General features: G+C 36.9%; 1 protein-coding gene across 2 annotated transcripts in view; it reads right to left on the reverse strand.

Moving 5' to 3' along the window:
* The window catches only part of LOC145681439 (uncharacterized), a 136,876-nt gene that overhangs the window by 85,877 nt on the left and 28,263 nt on the right, over positions 1–22,736 (reverse strand). For both annotated transcript variants that reach the window (XM_081753083.1, XM_081753084.1), the window contains exon 4: positions 16,724–16,909. In XM_081753083.1, coding sequence (XP_081609209.1) covers positions 16,724–16,909 — 186 coding nt within the window. The remainder of the gene's footprint in view (positions 1–16,723; positions 16,910–22,736) is intronic.

Genomic DNA, 22,736 nt, shown 5'->3' on the forward strand with positions numbered 1-22,736 from the left:
TGATTTGTACCGCTTCCGGTTTGAATATTACATTCATCAGGGAACTCGATTCTTAACTATTGACTCTGTACATCGTGGCCAAAATTGATGGTAATCCATCAGATAGTACTTGAGACTGTTTGTTTCACTGACGGACAGAATGAATATATGGCTATAGAGTTTTGATAAACTAAATTCGTTAATGAGTGATGATGGAACAAATATAAGAAAGGGAACCAAGAGTAGGCCTACCACCGGAAAAATTTTCGAACACAAAATCAGCCATCGAAAACCCACATGTCCTGGGTTAGAATACCATAGATGAAAACTTACCACTGAGTCATCAATCACCCGCTTATTAGTTTTATTAATTATTATATTAATATAAATTAATGAATGCCTGCTTATGTTAATTATTGAACAATTACATTGTATACTTCGTAAAGTCAAAAATTATAAATTTGTATTTACTGTACATACAGTGAGCGCAGAAAGTGTTCGTACACCTATGCTATTGAAACGAGAATGCTTGCGAAAAAGAAACAGAAAATTTAAGAAGTGTAGTAACACACACAATATGAATAATGAAAACTAAGCTTTATGAATATACCAATAAAGAACAAAAAGACAAGTTTAATGGTCAGAAAGTAAATAAATTCCGTAGAAAGTGTATAGAGTAGACGCAAAAAGAGATCGTACACCTGACGTACGAATACGAAACAAAGATACCACAACTGGGGTTCACTAGTATTCACCTGATTATACACCTCTGTTTATAGCATGACGAATAACAGAATGAGTTTAGTTGTGGATAGGAGTGAAAAAACTGCACGGTGGGCTGTAAAACTGGGAAGCAACCGAACAGAAACAAATGAGGAGACAAGAAAAGTAATTATTAAATTGCATAAGAAGGGTAAATCTTTGAGAAAGATAGCAAACCTTGCAGACAGACCTCGTTCAACAGTACAAACAATAATTGCGATGTATAATGTTTCTATCACTGTGCGAAAAAAAAAAAAAAAAAAAAAAAAAACTGGAAGACCAAGAGTGTTGAGTGAACAAGATAAACGTTACATTATTAGGGAAAGAAAAAAGTTTCCGAAAAGTAGTGCTGTGCAATTGGCAACGGATCTGGAAACACGCGGTGTTAAAGTATCTGCCAGTACAGTGCGGAATATTTGTAGGGTATCATGCTCGGATAGCCAGGAAAATGTTATGGGTGAACAAGACAAATCGTATAAAGAGACTAAAGTTTGAAAAAGAGTATAAAGATAAGGGATCAGGCTTCTTTCTGGAATAGGGTCATATTTTCGGACGAAAGTAAATTTAATCTTATCGAATCCAATGGGAGGCGTATGGTATGACGCAAGGTGAATACAGAGATGAATCCTCAAAATCTCGTCCCTAAAGTAAGACACGGAGGAGGGTCCGTGCTCGTCTGGGGTTGTATGAGTGCCTCAGGAGTGGGTCGTCTCCACTTTATCGATGGAGTGATGATCCACAAAGTGTATATTAACATATTAAAGGAAAATCTCCATACTAGTGCGCAGAAAACAATTTATTGTTCAGCAAGGCAACAACTCCAAACATACAGTGGAAAATACTCGATTGTGGCTACTCTATAATACCTTGAAACAGCTTCGCACACCTCCCCAATCCCCAGACATGAACCCCATAGAACATCTATGGTCTGTTCTGGTGACAAGAATCAGAAGGCACAGCTTCTCTACTAAAGAAGGCCTGAGAAAAGCTATTCAAGAAGAATGGGACATAATCAGTCCCGAAGCTACTAACTAACTAACTAACTCTATGGCCTATGGAACCCGGAGGTTCAATGCCGCGTTCACAAAAGCTCTCCACTGACTTCTATAGTCCCGAAGCTACAGAACTACGAACTACTACAGGTGAAATCAATGCCACGAAGACTACAGACAATCATTAACGCACAGGGTAATACCACAAAATAATAAATAACGTAATATACTTTATAAGCATTAATTCAATCATAAGTGTACGGTGACTTTTTGCGTTTACAAAAAAGGAATTCTCTCTTTTCTTCTTAGCAAAACAGTGATTGTCTTTGTTTGGCCTTTCTCTTGTATATAGAAATAAAATGTATGAATGTGTAGTCTTAATTCTGGTTATATATATATTTTCCACCTCCCGTTCTCATGCTAGCTGTTTTCAATATAAAGTATGCACGGTGTACGAACACTTTCTGCGCTCACTGTAGGTATGTTGACAATAAGCGAATGTTATTAGAATATTTGTTGAGATTTCTTTTCCTTCACTGCCTTTCGCCTGATTAAAAAGTAGTTTGCAGTGCTTTGGAGCAGCTGCAGGTGGGAACGCGATAATGTTTGAGACATACCGGCGACTTTTTTGTGTGTGAAAATAAGACCTTCTCATAAAGCAGTAAATAACTGCAGTAGCAATTGTCTACGTAAGTGATAAAGACATATCCAACTACAAGAAACTAATACAGTATATATATTCATTATTGTGTTTCTCTTTTAACAGCTACTAGCTAGGGATGGCCAATTCCAGAATTTTTACTTTCCGGAATCCGGAAAGTAAAATCGGAAAAATTCCGGATCTCGGAAAAATTCCGATTTTTTCTAAATTCCGGATTTTTTCCGAATGTCGGAATTTTTCTGAATTCCGGAATTTTTCCGAAATCCGGAATTTTTCCGAATTCCGGATTTTTCCTGAATTCCGGAATTTTTCCGAAATCCGGAATTTTTCTGAATTCCGGAATTTTTCCGAATTCCGGATTTTTTCCGAATTCCGGAATTTTTCCGAATTCCGGATTTTTTCCGAATTCCGGAATTTTTCCGAATTCCGGAATTTTTCCGAATTCCGGAATTTTTCTGAATTCCGGAATTTTTCCGAAATCCGGAATTTTTCCGAATTCCGGAAAGTAAATTTTCCGATTCCGGAAAACAAAATTTCCGGAATCCGGATTCCGGAAAATTTTGGCCATCCCTAATATATATATATATATATGCCACTTAAAATTACGTTGTAACTTGTGTAACACCTTAACTGCTACTCATCAAGAGCTGGTATGTTTGCAAAATCACAGCTTGTTTCCTTGTTTTTTGACATAAGTATGTGCGGGGAGGAGGGTGGCAAATTATTTAAAACACAGTGTCGCACAATATATATAAATACGGGCCTGTTTCTGCTAAGCGGACACTCCAAATTCAGGATTTTCTTCGTAGCAACAGCTTTGAACTAGTTATCTCATGCTCTCTACTCGGATACCTTGAACCTATCGATTTTTGAAAGTTTCCAACAATGAAGGCCGCTCACCATGGACGCTCAGTTTCTACACGGATCGAAATGTCAAAAACGAGTTCCCAGTGGTCAGAACACACCCTGAAGAAACGTTCTTAAAGAACATGGAATCAAATTTGTATGTGTAAAGGGAGAAAACGTTAAGAGATGACGCAAGTTTTAACATCCTGACGTAAGTAGTTTGTGAATTAAAAAAAAAAAAAAATGGTGACCTTAGAACTTGAACACAGTGATGCCAACTTAGCCAATTTTTGGTTAAATCTAGCCTATTTGGAGAGGCATTTAGGCATACAAATCTATGAAATGCATATAGCCTTAAATATATCTTATTTTATGAAACTCTTTTGCCATTTTTGGCTTTTTAATGAGCAGTTAAATTAATTCCAAAAGTACTTTTTCTTTGAAAATAAAATGTAATTTTCAAAATTAGCCTATTTCTCATTATATATTATCTTACTAGCTGATTTCTCTAGACAGAGGGTGTTTTATTATGCTACAATCACTTGTTTTTCATCCTTCTTCTCTCTCCCCACCCGCAGATTTACAACAACTTAACAATAGTTATCGACTCAGAAAGAATTTAAATGTCGCTCCCGTAACGGCCCCTTTTGCTACTTTTTAATTATTTTAATTTTAGCATTTATTTTAATTTTATCAATACAAATTTAATAAACTGTTCGGTTCTTCAAGCCATAGAGATTGTTTTTGTTTATTGAAGGAAAAAATAGGATATGTAATTAGCTTTGGAAACTCTCAATGCAATCAGGATATAATTCATGTAGGTGTGTACGGAGAAATAATTGTTTGTAAGGACTATGCAGTGTTGCCAGATCTACTGATTTTGCAGGAGATCTCCTGATTTTTCTACGTTCTACTGATCTACTGCGAAAGAAAATGAAAAATAAACCATCTCCTGCTTTTTCCTTACTTCGAGAAGTTAAAGAAATATATTATTATTAATATTGAATTTTCAATGTTTCCTCACATAAAAAGATGAAATTTCTCTGTTATAATACACAATGCTCTGTAGAGCATATAGTTATAGAGCTTTACTGTATATAATATGAATCCAAAGGATACAACTGTATATCATCTTGTATATGCATTATGGTTAGCGTTTTTATGACTTTCTGTAAGATTTACAAGTAAGTGTTGTTTAGATTGGGATTTGGGTTAGAAGAGTGGTTTAGATCATTTCTCCACGATCGTCAGCAAGAAATCGTCTTACTCCACGATCACGTGTGACTGTACCATATAGCTACGTTATCGCTACGTGCATGAAAAGACATTTTCCCACTGCACTTTGCTCTTTCACTACGTTTTACTTCACAGACGTGTGTGTGTCAAATAAAATTAATATAAATCGGGACTTCTCCCTTTCATTTGCTCAACGTAGTTCATCGGAAATGAATTCTGAACTGCTTGTTTTGACTACTGCGCCCGTAATAATGGCAAATTTTATTGCCCCTCCCCCGGATTTACATTGAAACGCCACCACTGTATGTGTCCACTGATTTCTCCTGTTTTTTATCTTCGAATCTCCTGCTTTTCCAACTGACTGGTCTGGCAACACTAGGACTATGTCCTGCCGAAAGAAGTACTACTGAAAATTGAGACAATGGCAATCTACATAAACACAACCAATTCAATATCCAATGATAGTGCATTCAGTTCTAGCTGCTCGGCTAGTAGCGATGTCATTGATTATGATTTATTTCAATTTAACTTAACATGGCTGTTGACTTTCACAAATCAAATGATTTGTTGATGGATTTTATTGTAATTTAAGTCTGTATGTTGCTTGTTAGTCTTCAGCGAATGAAATTCAACATTTCAAATTTTACTATAATTCACTTACAATCCTACACACAAAAAAGGGGTTTAAAATCTACAATGTGGGTTATACGTTAGCAGTTTAAAATCTAGCTAATTTTTGCGTAAAAAAGCTTATTTCTGAAGGCCATCTAGCCCATTTTCTTCACAGGTTGTTGGCAACACTGCTTGAACAGTCATAATAAAACAGCCCCAGTGCCAACCATTCAAGATTTATCATTCTTTTATTTCTGATACGTTTTAGAATTATAAATAATAAATCAATATACATTATACAGGGTGCGGCACGTAAAACCGGCCCGTAAAGTGAACACATAAAATGAAATGTAATGTATTGAATATGATTAACTACAACACACAAACTCCTCCAGGATTCCCATATACACGTCACTGTTCACTGTCGTCTCAAAGAATATGGGCCCAATAACACGTGTAGCGGAAATGGCACACCAAACACCAATCTTCTCATTATGCAAGGGTACCTGGTGGATTGCGTGTGGATTTTCTGTCGACCAATACCGGTTGTTTTGGGAATTTACGTACCCAGACAGGTGGAACCACGCCTCGTCACTCATGATGAGCATTAGTGGATCCAAGAAACCACTGGCAACATTGCTCAACAGCCATGAACAGAAATGCACCCTCTTCTGCAGGTCAGGCTCCTTCAGTTCTTGCACAACACTTATCCGGTACGGTTTTAACTTCAGTCCCCTTAAAACACGTCTGCAACTTCTCTCACTCACATGAACCTGTTGACTCAATCTCCTGGTTGACTTTCGAGGACTTCTTGTCATTATCTCCTCCACCTGCATCTTTAATTCTGGTGTGCAGACAGATGGTCGTCTGTTCCTGGGAGCATTTTGAACCGATCTTGTACGCCGCCATTTTTCAATCAATTCCTGAATGGTGCTTTTTGCTGGCACAGAACGTCCTGGAAATTTCTCCCGAAACAAATTCTTTGTTTTCACAAAAGATCCAGTGAGAATGAACCCTTCAACAATGGCAACACGCTCGGGTATCGAATACGGCATTATCACATACTGACACTCACCCGGCTTAACACAACGAGGCCTTTTTCTCAACTGGTTTCGACAAGTTTCATTGGCTGCAGCTGCACGTAACTGCTGCAGGTCACGTAAGTCGACCCGACCTCGACACGCCATCTCTTGGTAGGAAGGATGTTTATTTAAATGTTGCCAAAAACCCAATATACCAGAATATTACGTACGACGGGCCGGTTTTACGTGCCGCACCTTGTAGTACTAGCATTATTATCTAATTTAAATTACAAAGAAGATAATGTTCACAGTCAGTACTTTATTGTCATTCTTTACGATAAGCGAATGAACAATAAGAATAAAGAGAATAAAATTTCAACACTTGTCAATTTGATTAATTGTCAAAATGAAGCTGTATATACAAATATTTTATTTAAAACGATGATATTTACACATGATTACAAATAATGAAAAACATCTTCTTGGGTTATAATTCGAGTTCTTTTATACTTTTATATTTAACAAGGACGATAATAACAACAATGAGTACTATAACCTAGACCAAAGAAGAAAAGAATTAAGTTAATCAAAGCATTTGGTGTTATTATTAATTGAAAAACTTAAACAATTATTTCATATTCATGCTTTAAAATAAATTATTAAACTGGCAACGCTGAACTGTATGAAATTGAAAACACAGTAACATAATGGTAGGATTTTTGATAGGAATAAGCTTGACTATTTTCAAAAATATATATATCCAACCTCATATATACTCGTTCTTTTAGGGGGGTGGAGGTGGCTCAGTGGTACAGCGTTCACCTCTGGTGCTTGGGGTCCCTAGTTCGATCCCAGCTCGCGCCGTGTGGACTTTGTGGTGGACAAACACCGTGCTCGTGGGTTTTCTCGGGGTTTTCCCGTTTCCTCCCACTTTCTTTATTCCACCATTTCATTCATTTCTCGTCATCACTGTCTCCTTTAGCCTAACCGGCATAACCATGGGGCGCAATACTCAAAGATTTCATTTTCACTCGTTCTTTTAAAAATTGAAGACGATTATACCCAGGACTATAAGAAAAAAATTTAAAATATGTACACGCCCCATTACACCCATGAGAATACAATAAGTAAGTGAGGAAGTATTGCGAGAAGCAACAATCATTGGACTGTTATTAATTTGTTTATTCATATTTCTAGGAATTACGGGACTATGGCCGTCACGTATGAGGGATCACTTCCATCGGCGAGCACACTATTTCGGACGAGGGAAATAAAGAAAGTGACCAGATTAGGAACCATACCGAGTTCTGGACGATGTGAAGGAAGAAAATCCCAGGGATCTGAATCACCAAAGCTTTTAGCATAAATTCTATGATGTATTACAAGATAGTATATATTCTAAATTAAATCATTGTATATTTCCTTCAGCTATTCCTTCGAATCTCCACTGAATATATAAAACATATTTTTGGTGAGAGCGATCATACTAATAAAATATGGCATTTCGCACTCACTCTTTAAAAATACTTAGGCTAGTTATCATTTGTTTTTCATTCATTTCTAAGTCGATACTACACATTTCTTCCTACATAAAGGTAACGTGATTAACATCATTAGATGGACTAACAATTTAAACTTTGGATTCAAATGTACGGGTACTATAAAAGTTTAAAAATTCACATTTTCGAATAAAGGAATATTATTCACAACAGGCTAGTGAATGAATGTAGAAAGTTCTCAATGTAGAGCAAATTAACGTTATCTAAAAAATAATTGTTTCAAATTCTCAAGGTATATTATTTTATGTCGGTGTTTATATTGCTCATCTAAAGAGTGAATGTTATGGTGTACCTAGCAATGTAAGATATAAACGTTTTGGATTTCGTGTTTAAGCCGTTCTTGTTTCATTCAAGTCCAAATAACGTCAATTGTATTTTTGATGGGTTTAATTTAGGTTTGCATTTGTGACATCAATTGACTAGTTTATCAATTGCTAGTTGTAATGTTACGTTTATTCGACCCATTGAAGAACACAAAGCGAGATATGCTATATCATCAAACTGAAGTCCATAAATTAGTGTCCCTGATATTGACATGTCAGCAACATATAGGATATGTAGTAATAGTGACAGAACCTTGAGGAACTCCGGCCTGTAGGATGAAATGCTGAGATTGTGCCTGATTTATTTGTATGAAAGCGGAGCGGTTATAAAGAAAATGGGCTATAAGTCGAACGTACGATACTGTTAGAATGCAGTGTAATTTAAAGAAAAAATCCTTGTTGCCAGACTCTGTCAAATATCGAAGGAAATAAGTACAGATTACAGCCGTTTATTGAATTTATTAACAAGATAGCTTGATAATTTTAACAGTTGGTCAGTAGTGCTAAATAACAGTCGAAAGCCTATTTATGTTGAAAGTAGATGAGAGTGAGTAAAAGGTAAGAATGGAATCGCTTTACCAGAATTCGTTCCAATGTTTTGCAGAATACATTGGTAAGACTGATTGGCCGATAGGAGCCAATGTTAGTAGGATCTTTATTGGGTTTTAAGAAGACGACGATTTTGGCAAGCTTCCAAAAAAGTAGGAGTAAAGCCGGTTGTGAGTACAGCCGTATATAACATAGCCAGGATAACATGAAAAGCTATCGGTGCCCGGCGAAGTTGATTATAACTGATAGTATCGGCCCTAAGAACTGTATTTCGGCTATTGTGGAGAGCATCGACGATATCGGTATAGGTGATTGATGCAGTGATAGATTGAGTCGGACCAATTTGATGATCTATGGATGGTGTGAATAATCCTCGTTCAGGATTACCAATTCTATTAGTGTGTCGATGAGTTGGATGAGTAAATAGTGGGATAGAATGAGAGGTGAAGACCAAGGGCGCCGATTCTCTGTAAATTTGGGGGGGCCATTCAGATGCAGAAAGCATATATGAGGATTTTAAGACAAAATGCATTCAAATTATGCCAAATATTGTAAATTTACAAATACAATGAGGGGACCCACATGAGCTTTGGGGGTGCCCGGCCCCCTCAGGATCATCGCCCTTGGTGAAGACACTCTCGAAATGATTGGCGAAAGCTATTGCTTTCTCTGTACCAGTGGTAGGTACAGTACCTTCAAAATGAATTGGATAGTGTGAAACGCATTTCTGATATGTAAGGCGTTTGAATAAATTCCAGAAATTCGTAGAGTTTGTTTCATTTCGTAATTGGCTGCAAGAAGTTTTCAAATCCAATCGTTTCCTTGCAATGCTTGACCATGCACTAGAATTGGCGATGAAGCAGTAGGAAATGGTGGATGTGCGTCCTCCTGTATTTTCTAGTCGGTTCTGAGAGCGATGAAGAAGTGTGATGGCATGGAGAGGTAAACCAAGTGGAAGCTCCTTTTTGGAATCGCATATTACGTTGTTGATGATGATGGTACTTAAAGATGCAGAAACACTGTCTATATCATCTAAGAATGCGATAGTAGTGTTACTAGATTGAAGCTGCTCGAGATGTAGAGACGATATTTGTTCCAGTCAACTTTGGCGAAATTATATTTTATTCTAGAAGGTTGTGGTTCTGTTATAAATAGCGTGAAGTACCTTGGTGTTATTTTCAAGAAACATCTTTCTTGTAATGCCCACATCTACAAGCTAATATTCGTCGTTGGATCAACTTGTTACTGAGTTTAAAAAGCACTAACTGGGGTCTTAACACCAAGCTAATTCATTATACATATAAAGTTTTTCTTCGTGCTGTTCTTACCTGGTTATCGGCTCCACGCAAGTTTTATGATAAACTACAAGTTCTGGAATGTCATGCCTTACACCTTGCTTATTCCTTACCACCACGGATGCCAACACAAGAGGTCTACCGTCACACATCTATACCAATACTCTTACCACATTAGCACAGTCTCCGCTCTCGTTACATTCAACGCTTCTTATCCGATTCTTCATGAACTCTTAGATCAGACTGTATCATGTTACGCATATTCACTGTTTGATCACCTTCTTGCTATCCATGGACATGGTCAGGCCATCTCTCACTGTAACCCCTGTCGTCGTATACATTGTCACCATTCACTCATCCATTGCAAATAATTTGATCAATGAACTCCTTGTTTTCTAACTAACAGGGCTTCAAGTGTTTTAACCCACTATGAGTAGCCCCAGAGCAGAAGATTAACACCTTTTTCGCAACCAACATCATATATCCTTGTGTTCTGTTACCTGCACTTTATTTAATCATATACTGTATATTACATACCACGCTCAGGTCACTTTCTGTATGTCTAATCAGAATCAATCAATAAATAAATCTGATACCCATTTCCCAATGATAATACCAGTAAATGAAAGTTCATGGCTCCAGAGAAGGCGTTACCTTCTACAGCCCGCCCATCTTTGGATGGAAATGAAATTGCAAATTTAAAAAATGTGAATGTCAAAACATTGAAATGAATTCTGGTAAAGTGACTCCATTCTTACTTCCTTCATCACTCTCATCTACCTTCAGCACAAACAAGCTTTCGACTGTCATTTAGCACTGCTGACCAACTATTAAAATTATCAAGCTATCTTATTATCCACTTCAAGAAACGACTGCTATCTATCCTTATTTGTTTCGATATTGAGAGCGCTGATATAGTCTGGCGCCAAGGACTTCTCTTCAAATTATGCTGCATTCTACCATTATCGTAAGTTCGACCTATACCTATTTTCTTCATAATCGCGCGGCTTTCATACAAATTAATCAGGCACAATCCCATCACTTCATCCTACAGGCCGGAGTTCCTCAAGGTTCCGTTTTGTCACCATTACTATATATCCTATACGTTGCTGTCATGCCAATACCAAAACCACCAATTTATGCACTTCAGTTTGCTGCCTATCTCGCTTTATATGTATTTTTCAGTAGATCGAATAAAACCAGCATTACAACCAGCAATTGGTAAACTTGCTAGTTAATGTCTCAAATGAAAACTTAAATTAAATCCAGCTAAAACTCAAATGATATTACTTGAGTTAAACGAAACAAGTACTGCTTAACATGAAATCCAAAACATTTACATCTTACATTGCTAGGTTCGCCACTTGCATTGCAAAAAGGCGTGAAGTTCCTTGGTTTTACCTTCGTCAAACATCTCTCTTGGAATGCCCACCTCTCCAATTTACAAGCTAATATTCGCCGTCGAATCAACTTGATACGCAGTTTGAGAGGCACTAACTGGAATCTTAACCCAAACTCATTCTTTATCCATATAAAGTTTTTGTTCGTCCTGCTCTTACGCATGGACATGCCGCCTGGTTATCAGCCCCACAGAACTGAACGTCATGTCTTATTCCTTACCACCATGGACGCCAACACAGGAAGTCCGCGCACATCTATATTAATACTCTTACCGCATCTGTATAGTATTCGCTCTCGTTACATTTAATGTCGCATAGTAGACGCTCATTCGATTCTCCGTGAGCTCTTAGACCAAACTCCAGCTTTATCACGTTACGCATACTCATCGTTAGATCACCTTCTTGCTATCAATGAACATGATCAGGACATTGCTCTTTATAAACCCGCTGTCGTACATATTGTCGCCATCCATTCATCCATTGCACACAACTACATCAATGTACTTCTTTGTTTTCTAACAGGGCTCCAAGTGATTGAACCCGCTCTGAGCAGAAGATTAACACACTCGTGGCAACTGACATCATACGAGTATATCCTTGTATTTTGTTACTTGCACTTCATTTTATCATATACATTACATACCATGCTCTAGTCACCTTCTTTTGTATGTCTAACTAGATAAATATGTCAATAAATAAATTAATCCTGATATCCATTTCCCAATGAAACTACCAATAAATGAATGCTCATGACCTCAAAGAAGGCGTTATCTCCCGCGGTACGCCTACCTTCCGGTGGAAATGCAATTGCACTTGAAAATGTGAGTGTCGTTATGAGAAAAGAAAATATTGTGGTTTCAAAATGATTGTGTTTCTTGTGAACATCTTTTCACGATAGGATGGATAAGTTTGTTATTCGCTGACTGAGAGAACCAAACGCTCAAACCAGTGTTCCACACCATAAGAGATCAACGTGAATAGTTACAGTGAAATACCTGGTGTTGAAGATTCAGTAGTTAATATTCAGAGCAAGTTGTCAAAGACAAAAGCTACAACCTCGAATTGCATTGCACAAGCGACGGATTTTGGGGACGAAAGACTTGCTCATCCCAACGTACGTAAGTACCTCAAAACAAAGTTCGCTGAAAAAGAATGTAGTTTCCAAAGTGAATGGTATCACACAAGGCCTTGGTTAAAATATTTCGTTTTGAGGAACCAAGCAATCTGCTATCCTTGTAGGAAGTTTAAAGAAACAGTCTGCAGAATCAAACTTTTACTGCAACAGGATTTTGTAATTGGAAGTAAACATTGTAGAGGGGAAAGAGTTGATAAGTATACTTCCTCTAAAAGCAGCATTGAAACAACTGAAATTTAGGAAGGACTTAAACTACGACTGTGCAGGGGAAAAGATGTTAATATTCTAGGTGCGGAACAGATAGTAAGAAACAGTACCATGTTATGTGTGTAGTTGAGGTTGTGCCGGTTCTCTCAGTAAATGAGCTATAAATACCATATCGTGGAGATTCAGGATGAGGACTCAAAGCTCTGCAAGAATTAAGTACTTACGAATTAAGTTCTACTCCATTTCTTACAGCACTGCTCAAGTTCACAATGGAAAATTTTCTAAACTCAAGTCAGTTGTATATGGTGCATTGTTCAGCAGGCTCAATATACGTCACCTGAAGTTCAGAACGAAATAATAGAAGTGTTGGCAGAGATGGTACTGGACAAAATAAAAACAGAATATGATCAAAATGAGTAACAGTTTCTTTGCTTGAAAGCCTATGAAACACAAGTCTTCTCCTCTGGTGTAGAATTTGTCAGTGATTGTGAGATACAAGCAGGAAAGGTGCATGAACATTTATCTGGTCTTTTCTAAATTATCGTATTTATCATCTAAAGGCATACTAGAAAAAGCTCTTTCCAAAGCAGGATTTCGAAAAGAAGAAGTCAGTTTTATGACAGTGCTAGTGTGATGGCAGTGTGTAACGGAGGTGTTCAAAAACTATTACAAGAAGAACTTCAGTAATCAGTCTCTTATATTAATTTCTGTAATCATCAACTTCATATTATAATAATTCATAGTTGTTCAGTGATCCCTAATGTGAAAGATTATTTTAAATTAGTCAAGATACCGTACAGGTTTTTCAGAAAACATTGAGTATCACAGATATACAAAAAACCACAAGCTTAAGTAGTTGATGGATCAACAATTGAAGACAACGAAAAACTACTCAAGACAATTTTGAATATATAGTATCTCTTCTGGAGGTTTTTCTCAAGGAGACGTAGGTCATGTAGATACTGAGTTACCTATTGAATTTTATTTATAATTAGTGTAACGGGTGCCATCACATTCCATCAGTTCTCATCTCCCCAATATATAAATATGATTCTATGTCCATTCTTTAAAAGTGGATACCTAGCTGAACGTCCTGTATGATTTGTAACTCCCAAGAAGTTCACCTTCGATCTTGATGGTGCGAACATTTGTGATCACTGTAGCGCGTCATTTTTCATTCGGTGTTCATGGTGCAAGAATGGTTTGTGTTGAATATTTCGTTAATTTCGACGATGTGCATTTTGTGAAGTGTAATACATATATCCCGTAGAAGGTTGATCTCTGCACCTCCCGGACACGTATTTTCTGTCGCCCTCCTGATGCACATGGTGAGTCATTAGCAGCTAATATTTTTCCTGTCATCATTGTTCACAACACTTTCAAATGAGCCTTACTAGACATCGCACTTCCGACCTCGCACTCAAGGGGTTCCTTGTAAGATAGATAGATAGATCAGTGTATCTTAGCTGGTATTGCATCGTAGTTTGTTACACAAAATCACATAATTGCGATACAACGAAAATTTACATCGCAATATTCGATATATCAATTATCATAATTTACTAACAAAGTGAGGTATTTTTTACGACAAAACAGCTTACCATAGCGTTTCTTCTATGAGAAAAGATTTCTTTTTGAATCAAAAGATCCAATATATTTCAACCAAAAATTTTCTTGTAAGCCTTAAATTTGGAGAACTACATACAGTGTAGCTAAACCCAAACTATCAGTTACCTCAGTTTGATGCGCTTATTCTGTAGAAAATACGAAAATTCTATTTAGGGTCCGTTCAAAAATTTTTGACCCCTGATCCAATTGGCCCAAAAGACCTAACATATTTCAATGAAAAAAATTCCTGTAGGCCTTATATTTGAAGAACTACGTATAGTGTAGCCAAACCCAAACAATCATTTAACTCAGTATGATGTGCTTATTCCATAGAAAACACGAAAATTGTGCTTATTCCTCTGTTTAGGGGCCATTCAAAAATTTTGTGGCCCCTGGTCCAAAAACTAATTATTAACCAATATCGCAATCTTTTGTTCCATTTTTTTCAAAATTCTTGTTATATCACAAGTAGTTATGATAATTTCGCCCTCGAAAATACTACGTTTTCCTCTGGTTTTCATTAACACGTGAAAATGGACTATGGATTGAAAACTATATTACTTGAGACTGGCTGTAGAATTGACGACAAAGAAACAATGTGCACTTCGACATTTTATAACGTAATGAAAATATGGCGCCTTAATATTCTTTCAAAATGTAACACCTCAGCTTACTTTTTGGAAAGTACAGGGTGTCTCAAAAGTCCCCTGACATAGGGTAACTGTTATTATCAGAGTTACAACAAAATGTAAGAGAGAAATTGTCTCCAATATTGAACCTAAAGTGAATTAATTTTATTAAATCGGACGAACCCTTTTTTATTGTACACTCTTTATGCGCCCAATGTTAAATGAAAATGCAACGTTGCCTTTTAACTGGACCCACAACATAAGTTAATAAGTTACTGTCTTTTATGATAACGTGTCGATGCCGAGCCCCCATTTCAAACTATAACTTCATTCAATTATGATGTGGGTCCAGGTAAATGGCAACGTTGCATTTTCATTTAATATTGGGCGCATAAAGAGTGTACAGCCCAAACGGCTCTCCGATTTGAAAATTTCCTTCACTTTAGGTTGAAAACATCATATTTGGAGACGGTTTTCCCTCTTACATTTTGTTGTACCTCTGATAGAGTTACCCAATATCACGGGACTTTTGAGACACCCTGTATAACTAATGAAAACAGGTAACTTTAACAGTTCCTTCCTTTTCTGTCCTCTAATATTAGGAGCTCTGGTAAGTAATTCATAAATGACACATCAACATACCTATTCCACGGTGTTGACCAAGAAATGTAATTTTTGCTATTTCATTTTTTTTTATTGGAATGGCAAAAAAAAGGAAAATTCGATTTACAAATTTCAAAAAAAAAAATGTAAGAATGAACTAGATCCAGGTGGTATTTGGTTACAATAAGTATTAGGAAACTAACACTTGTCCTGATTAAGTTATTGTGTTTTTGTCATGAAAATGAAGGTCCACTTCATGGGCTACGTAAACCTTTGTGACGATATTTAAAAAAAATAAATAAAACTTGTAAGATAGTAACTGATTTAGAATGTTCTCATATAGATGCTTGCTTATTGCTGAAAGTATCTTCGGCAGTGTTGGGTGAGACTAAAATAGTGAGACGAATGAAGGGGAGGCGTACTTTAGTGATTTAGAATCGTATCTGTCTCAGACACATAGTTTTTTTCACGCTTGACTCTAGCCATATGACTAAATATACGTTTCTGATTGGTTGCACTTTGCGATTGTCCACACCTTCTGGTGCATTTGTATTGTGTATTATAGTTGTATAAGAAAACTGTCACTTTGTCTGTTGATAAAAATAAAAATGTAATTATGTTTGGCTTACATTTCGCAAGAACATGAGACATTTTTTTTTTCAATCGCTACTCTAAAAAAATATGCATTTTGGTCACAAGGAAGCGGGTGAAGTTCGAAGTTGGACCACATGAGTGTGACGTAATGTCATGTGATATTATCATGGGGTAAAGGTGTAACAAAACGAGCCCTGCTGGCTTCTAACCCCTTTCGCTCTTTGCCGTTCGCTCAGCTGTTTCGTATCATATATAAATCACTTTTTATGCCATATATATTAGTCCAAGGGCAAATTAATATTATTTTTTCTTACTTTAATGGTAAAAGTATTATGAAAATAAGAAAAAAACTTTCCTTGCACCGGGTTGGAACCCACGCTAAAAGTCATTTTCATTACTGGCTCGTTGGGCTAGCGCGCTCGACCACGAAGACCGACAACAGCTGGCGTTTGATTTCTGCTATATGTACGCTACGTGGCGAGAAACGGATGACTTCAACCAATCAGAACTGCGTATTTGGCTCCTATGGCTAGGGTGGAGCGTGATTAAAAATATGCGTCTCATGCATAGTAATAACTATATGCATGCCTCGAGACATGAAGGTGAGTAGGAATTCTCAACAAGTTTATCGATGAACATCTGTTCAGTCATGTTACATGCAAAATTTTTTGGTATTAATCGTTTCATTAATAAAATTTCTCTCTCACTTACCTCTCCCACTATCGTAACTGTCAGCGAACCCACAATGAATCTCAATGCACGTAGATAGTAATTTGTGGAACCTTTCCAACATGTTTTCTTATGAAATATTTTTGCTTTTTTGTTTTTATAACATGAAGTTGGTGGCTTCACATAATCACGAAGATCATTAATTTTCTCTATTCCACAGCACTTGAGCTGCAAATACAGAAACATTCCATCATATTAAAAGTGTGTTGAGGGGGGAGGGGGGAAGTAACTTAAAGCAACTACAATTTTTTAATGATAATGAATGCTAATTATAATTTCGTAAGAATAATAAAATAGAATTCAAAACCGAGGTTCAAATTCATTGTTGTCGGTTCTCAACGTATTCTTCTAGAGAAGCTATTTTCAACTGATTGACGTATGACGTAACGACGAGTTTTTACAATACGAGAAATCACAGCAAGAAAAATAGTGCTCCCATGTGGCTAAACGGTTAGCGTACGTGCCCATGGCATAGAAGACCCAGGTTCAATTTCCGGTAGGAGCTCATGTAGTTTGGATCACAGGTTAAGCTGTAGGTTCACGTCTCATATAGCCTCGCTGGTGACAGGAACGCTAAACTGGAAATCAAATCAAATCAGTGAGAAAACAAGCAAATGGGAGAGGGGATGAGATAGGGGAATATTGAAAACAGGTGTTTGAAAGGTACGAATGAGCATGAATCTACGAGTAGTAGGGGAGAGGTGGGCAATGGCGATCACCTAAGAAAAATAGGTTATTACGTAGTTTCATTTACAAAATATATTGAAACAAATTTGTAAATATATACTCCAATCCTTCTACAATAAGTGTGTAAAATAAAGAGAGGATAATTCTTTCAGTTCGGGAACACGATGGAAAAAACTCAACTTGCTACTTTGTCGCCATTTCCATCACATGTTGGTAATGGCGATGACAGTACAAGCTTAATAAACAAACATAGTTCCATAGGCAGTTCATTTTTTTCCTAAACTGCGCCTTCGAAAGACTGAGAAACGCCAACTGAAATGTTTTATTGACGTTTTTCAAAGACACGTCACAGATATATCCACGTGGTGAGTCCACAGCAGTACAGTCAGCATGCACCCGCGATCCACAAAGGTTACACCGATAGCAAAGTTTCAGTGTTTGACTCAAGTAGGCGTATTAATTATCTTAGATCTAGCCTCTTTTATAATTTTTGGCTGGAGAAGTATTCCAAAAGTTTATTCGGAATGGCGATCACCATGATGGTAAACCGACAACGTTTATCGACATTCCCAACATTGTGCCATTTTGAAAATTGAGCTGGTTATACTGTAAAACGAAGTTTATTTGAAATGTAACTATGTGTCGTACATTAGACGTAAATATAACTTTTTATAAATCTTATAAAAACTATTACTATTATAAATATATAATAGCAACTTCAAGAACTTTCAACTTAAAATTGTTCCTATTAGTGGGATAGCTTAGCGAAAAAATATTTCACTTTCGGATACCAGTCTGTCCTTTTTAGCGCAGTAAATATATGTCATAAGAACTCGAAAAAGACCGGGACACAGGTTTTCCCTGGTCTAGGGTGGTCGTGGCTTCCATTTTCCAAAATGGCCGTTCTGTACCACAAAGTGTAGGTGTAAGTCAGGTGCAAGTATCTCAAATGAGCAATATCGTTGTCTATTTATTGGTTTTTGATGACGCTGAGTCGATTGGAATAGTTTCTTAACATGTAAAATACATAATGAATGACAAAGCCGCCATTTTTAAAGATGGCGAACCTATAATGCTATTTATGGAAGTAAATCAGGGAGTAAAAGTCCTATAAGTGTAAATTTGGTGTCCATTTATTATAGGTTTTCGAGGTCGCTGAGTTGATTGGAACAGTTTTTGGAATGGTGAGAAACTATGCTTGATTGGCGAAAGCCGCAATTTTCAAAAATGGCCGACGTATAAGGCTCAAGTTGAGCATAAATCAGGAAGGAAAAGCGCTACATGTGTAAAATTCATGTCTATTTATAGGTTTCAGAGGTGACTCAGTTTATTGGAATATTTAACAAATACATTTACATTTATTAAGTGCATTTACAATAGTTAATAAAGGAAAAAGTTGTGAACAATTTGAACTTAATTTTACGAAAAATCAGCTGTAGAGCAGTGTCCTTCGCATGTGCACAGTTGGGAGTAAGGTAAACTCTTTTTCACACACTTGCATGTAGAGCAGTGCTTTTTGCAAGAACATGCAACGAGTTGCTTACAACTTTTGGATATGTCTGGGATTGTTGTCCAAATAGGTGTATACTGATCTCCACTTCGTTTCCATCCATAGCTGCCTGGATCTGGTGTCATATAGTCATGATTTGTACAGTTGTGCCATAGTTTTGCTTGCAAAGCAGCACGCTTTATATGCTGAATAAGTGCATTCTTTGTAGGTGGTATGTTTTCTATTGCGCGATTTTTCTTCGTGTACAGTATCCGTCTACACTCGTTCACATCATTCAAATGAGACGTTCTATTATATAAGATAATTACATACCGCTCAATAACAGCAAGCACCTCTTCCTCTACCTCAAAACCCATTTCGTACATATGTTGAAATGCTGAATCCATTTCTCTGTACTACATCCATGCTTTCCACGCCGTTCGTTTGCCTATTCCACAGAATGCTGACACAGTGTCACACCCACTAAAAGCATGAAATGCAGGTAGATTTTTCTGGATCTGGGGACATAGGCGGGAGCAGATATCATGAACTGCGATATAGTGCCTGAACTTTCCACATCCATAATCAATCCATAGTTCATCAAGGTGCTGTATCTTGCTAAACACACTGATCGCAATTACTACAACATCTGAGTCTACTGTTCGAATACATACTTTTCTGTGACCATGCTCAGCTGCATGTTCGACGTGTAACATAAGTCGTCCATCTGCTTCTTCATGCCATGCTGGTAAAATACCACTCACATCTAGCACTAAGGATGAAGTCACAACATTCTCGCCAACAGTACACACAACTTCTTTACCAATATATATTTCTTGGATGAGCAGCTCCGCTAGAAGCGTAAATAACTGTTCTTTGTTACTGCCTTCTTTCAGAAAGTCACTAAAATTTCTAGGAACTTGAGTAGATGGCCGAACACGTACGTAAACGCCTCTATTGCATTTTTTCTCTGCCTGGTATCGCTCTTAAAAGAAGTGGACTTGTACGTATCAAAGACGACATCTACTCGAGTTACGGTCTTCAACACAAAATTTATATATGGTTTAAAAACTTGGTGGAAGTAGACTTGAAACGTCTTAAATTTACCGACCTTAAGAATGTGCACTATAGCCGCACCATCTAGAACAGTGGCACTGAAGTCAGGTGCGTCAGATTTCTCCTTCTCTTCAATGTTAATACACTCCAGTATGTCTTGTTTGTTAGCAGATTGACGTAGTCTTCCGTTGTCAGAGAGAGAGGGGGGGGACATGGTTGGTTCTCGTGAGCAAAGAACTGATAAATATCACTTTCACATGATTGTGATGCGATGAACAATTTACAAAAGAGATTTTAATCTCTTCACAAATTCACTATCTTCTCGTTTGTGGCACATTTCTTCTTCACGGGTGTGTTGAATATTGAAATATTGTTTTTCGGAATGACATCGTGTATAGAGAGTTAAACATAATCGAGACGATTTGTTACGTATTCCTCATACTGCTGAAGTCCCTTCTCATGAAATTCTTTAATTCTCTGTCTCATTTCATCTTCTGGCATTATCTGCCGAATGTCAATTGATACCAAGACATCGCCTTCAAATGGATTTCCATGTTCATTTAGAGCAGCAATAAAATTTCTCACGTGTTTCCGAAATCTTTCATTATGAACATTAGTATCTTCGTGATGATCCAGTGGTCGCGATGATGTTGATTGCGCTTGAAAAAATATACTCTCCTCGGATTTTGATAACATTGCAGAAAGTGTAGGACCTGCCAACATCCACTTCAATAAAGCGTCTTTGTTATCCAGAATTCCTATGGCACCTCCATTTCCTTTCACAAGCTTATTGTTTTGTTCGTGGTATTGGTCATCGGGGATAGATGAAAACAATGCTCCAGTTCTAGAACTAGTAAAATGGCTGTTGCAGAATTCCGCGTAAATCTGTGGATGTCTGGTTGGTAACTCCTTCAGAGTGCGAACAAATACAGGCAACCACCGAGAATAATGAACAGCATCCAGGGCAAATGTCCATTGGCTTATAAGTTCTAATGTCTCCACTGTCATTGTAGATATATATTTGGGAGGGAGCAATGTGCAGTTATAAACATTTTCTTGAAAAACCCTGATAAATAATAAAGATACGCCAGGGAAATACGGTCATGCCACACGATATTGATTTCCTTGACATTTTACTACCAAAAATAGATGTGAAGCAATTTTACTAATGAGACTATATTGATAAATGACAGATTGTAAGGAATTTCTCTGTCCATTCCAAAAGCTGTTCCAATCAACTCGGTGACCTCGAAAACCTATAAATGGACACCAAATTTACACTTGTAGGACTTTTACTTCCTGATTTACTTCCTTAATAGCATTATAGGTCCACCATCTTTAAAAATGGCGGCTTTGTCATTCATTATGTATTTTACATGTTAAGAAACTATTCCAATCGACTCAGCGTCATCAAAAACCAATAAATAGACACCGATATTGCTCATTTGAGATACTTGCACCTGACTTACACCTACACTTTGTGGTACAGGGCGGCCATTTTGGAAAATGGCAGCCACGACCACCCTAGACCAGGAAAAACCTGTGTCCCGGTCTTTTTCGATTTCTTATTACCTATACTTACTGCGCTGAAAAGGACAGACTGGTATCCGGAAGTGAAATATTTTCCCGACTTCGGAGGTTTAGCTATCCCACTATATCGTGAGTTGAAATATGCAGATCCTTATAAGAAAATCAACAAAAACAAGTTTCAGCACACTGTAGACTTCAGTCTTCTCTGACATCTTCCTCGACAATACACAAGAAACCTTGCTACAAGAGGCAGATGGCAGCACTAGTTTGACTTCCCCTCGGGTCACGCAAGAGGGCAAAGTGGGCTGATTGCAATTCCCAACTGATCGCCATTACCTTCCTCTCCCCTATAGTTGCACAACCGTCGAGTAGACCCACAATGCTTTTATTCTTCGTTTGCCTATCAATACTGCATATTATCAACGTCAAACTGTAGTTTACATGCATACTACTTTCCCGCTTCGTGTGAATTACTAAGAAGGGCAATCAGATTGCAGACGTATAATTTTCTACCAATTTTCTACGACTACAGCATGAGTTGTGAGGAAAGGTACTAATTGTTGCATATCAATCGGTTTTAAATATTACCTACCAAATTTACAGTGCTAAATCTAAGGTTCACTTTCATTCAAACAATATTTTCAAACAAAAATTTCTAAACCGCAACCGAGAAAGTTTTCAAAATAAAGTTTTCAAAAAGTTTTGAAAAAAATAAAAGATGATTTGGAAAGTAATAAGCCAATCAGAATGCATCATGAATAACTTTCCGCAATTAATAACATTCCAACATTTAGACTAGACGTTGTGAGGAAAAATCAAAGTGTAAACTAATTGTTGTTTCGTATCAATCGGTATTTATAATTAGCTTTCAAATTTCAAGTGCTAATTTTTTTCCACCAACGATCTTAGACTTTGAGTTGTAACTACAATTCAAAGCTTCAAAAATTTTCAATGTAGACATTTAAAATAAAGTTTCAAACATGGGCAGAAAAAAATATTCAACCTAAGAATTTCAAACAAAATATTTGAAACATTTTCCAAAATAATAATAATAATAATAATAATAATAATAATAATAATAATAATAATAATAATAATAATTGGAAAGTGGTCAACCAATCAGATTGCATCAAGAATAAGTTTCCACTAATGATCTAAGACTATAAGTCGTAACTAGTACAAACAAAGATTCAAAAATTTTCAAACTGTAATCCAGAAAAATTTTCAAAGTAA

Source organism: Thermobia domestica, chromosome 3 (assembly GCF_964235325.1).
Source record: "Thermobia domestica chromosome 3, izTheDome1.hap1.1, whole genome shotgun sequence".
Classification (NCBI taxonomy): domain Eukaryota; kingdom Metazoa; phylum Arthropoda; class Insecta; order Zygentoma; family Lepismatidae; genus Thermobia; species Thermobia domestica.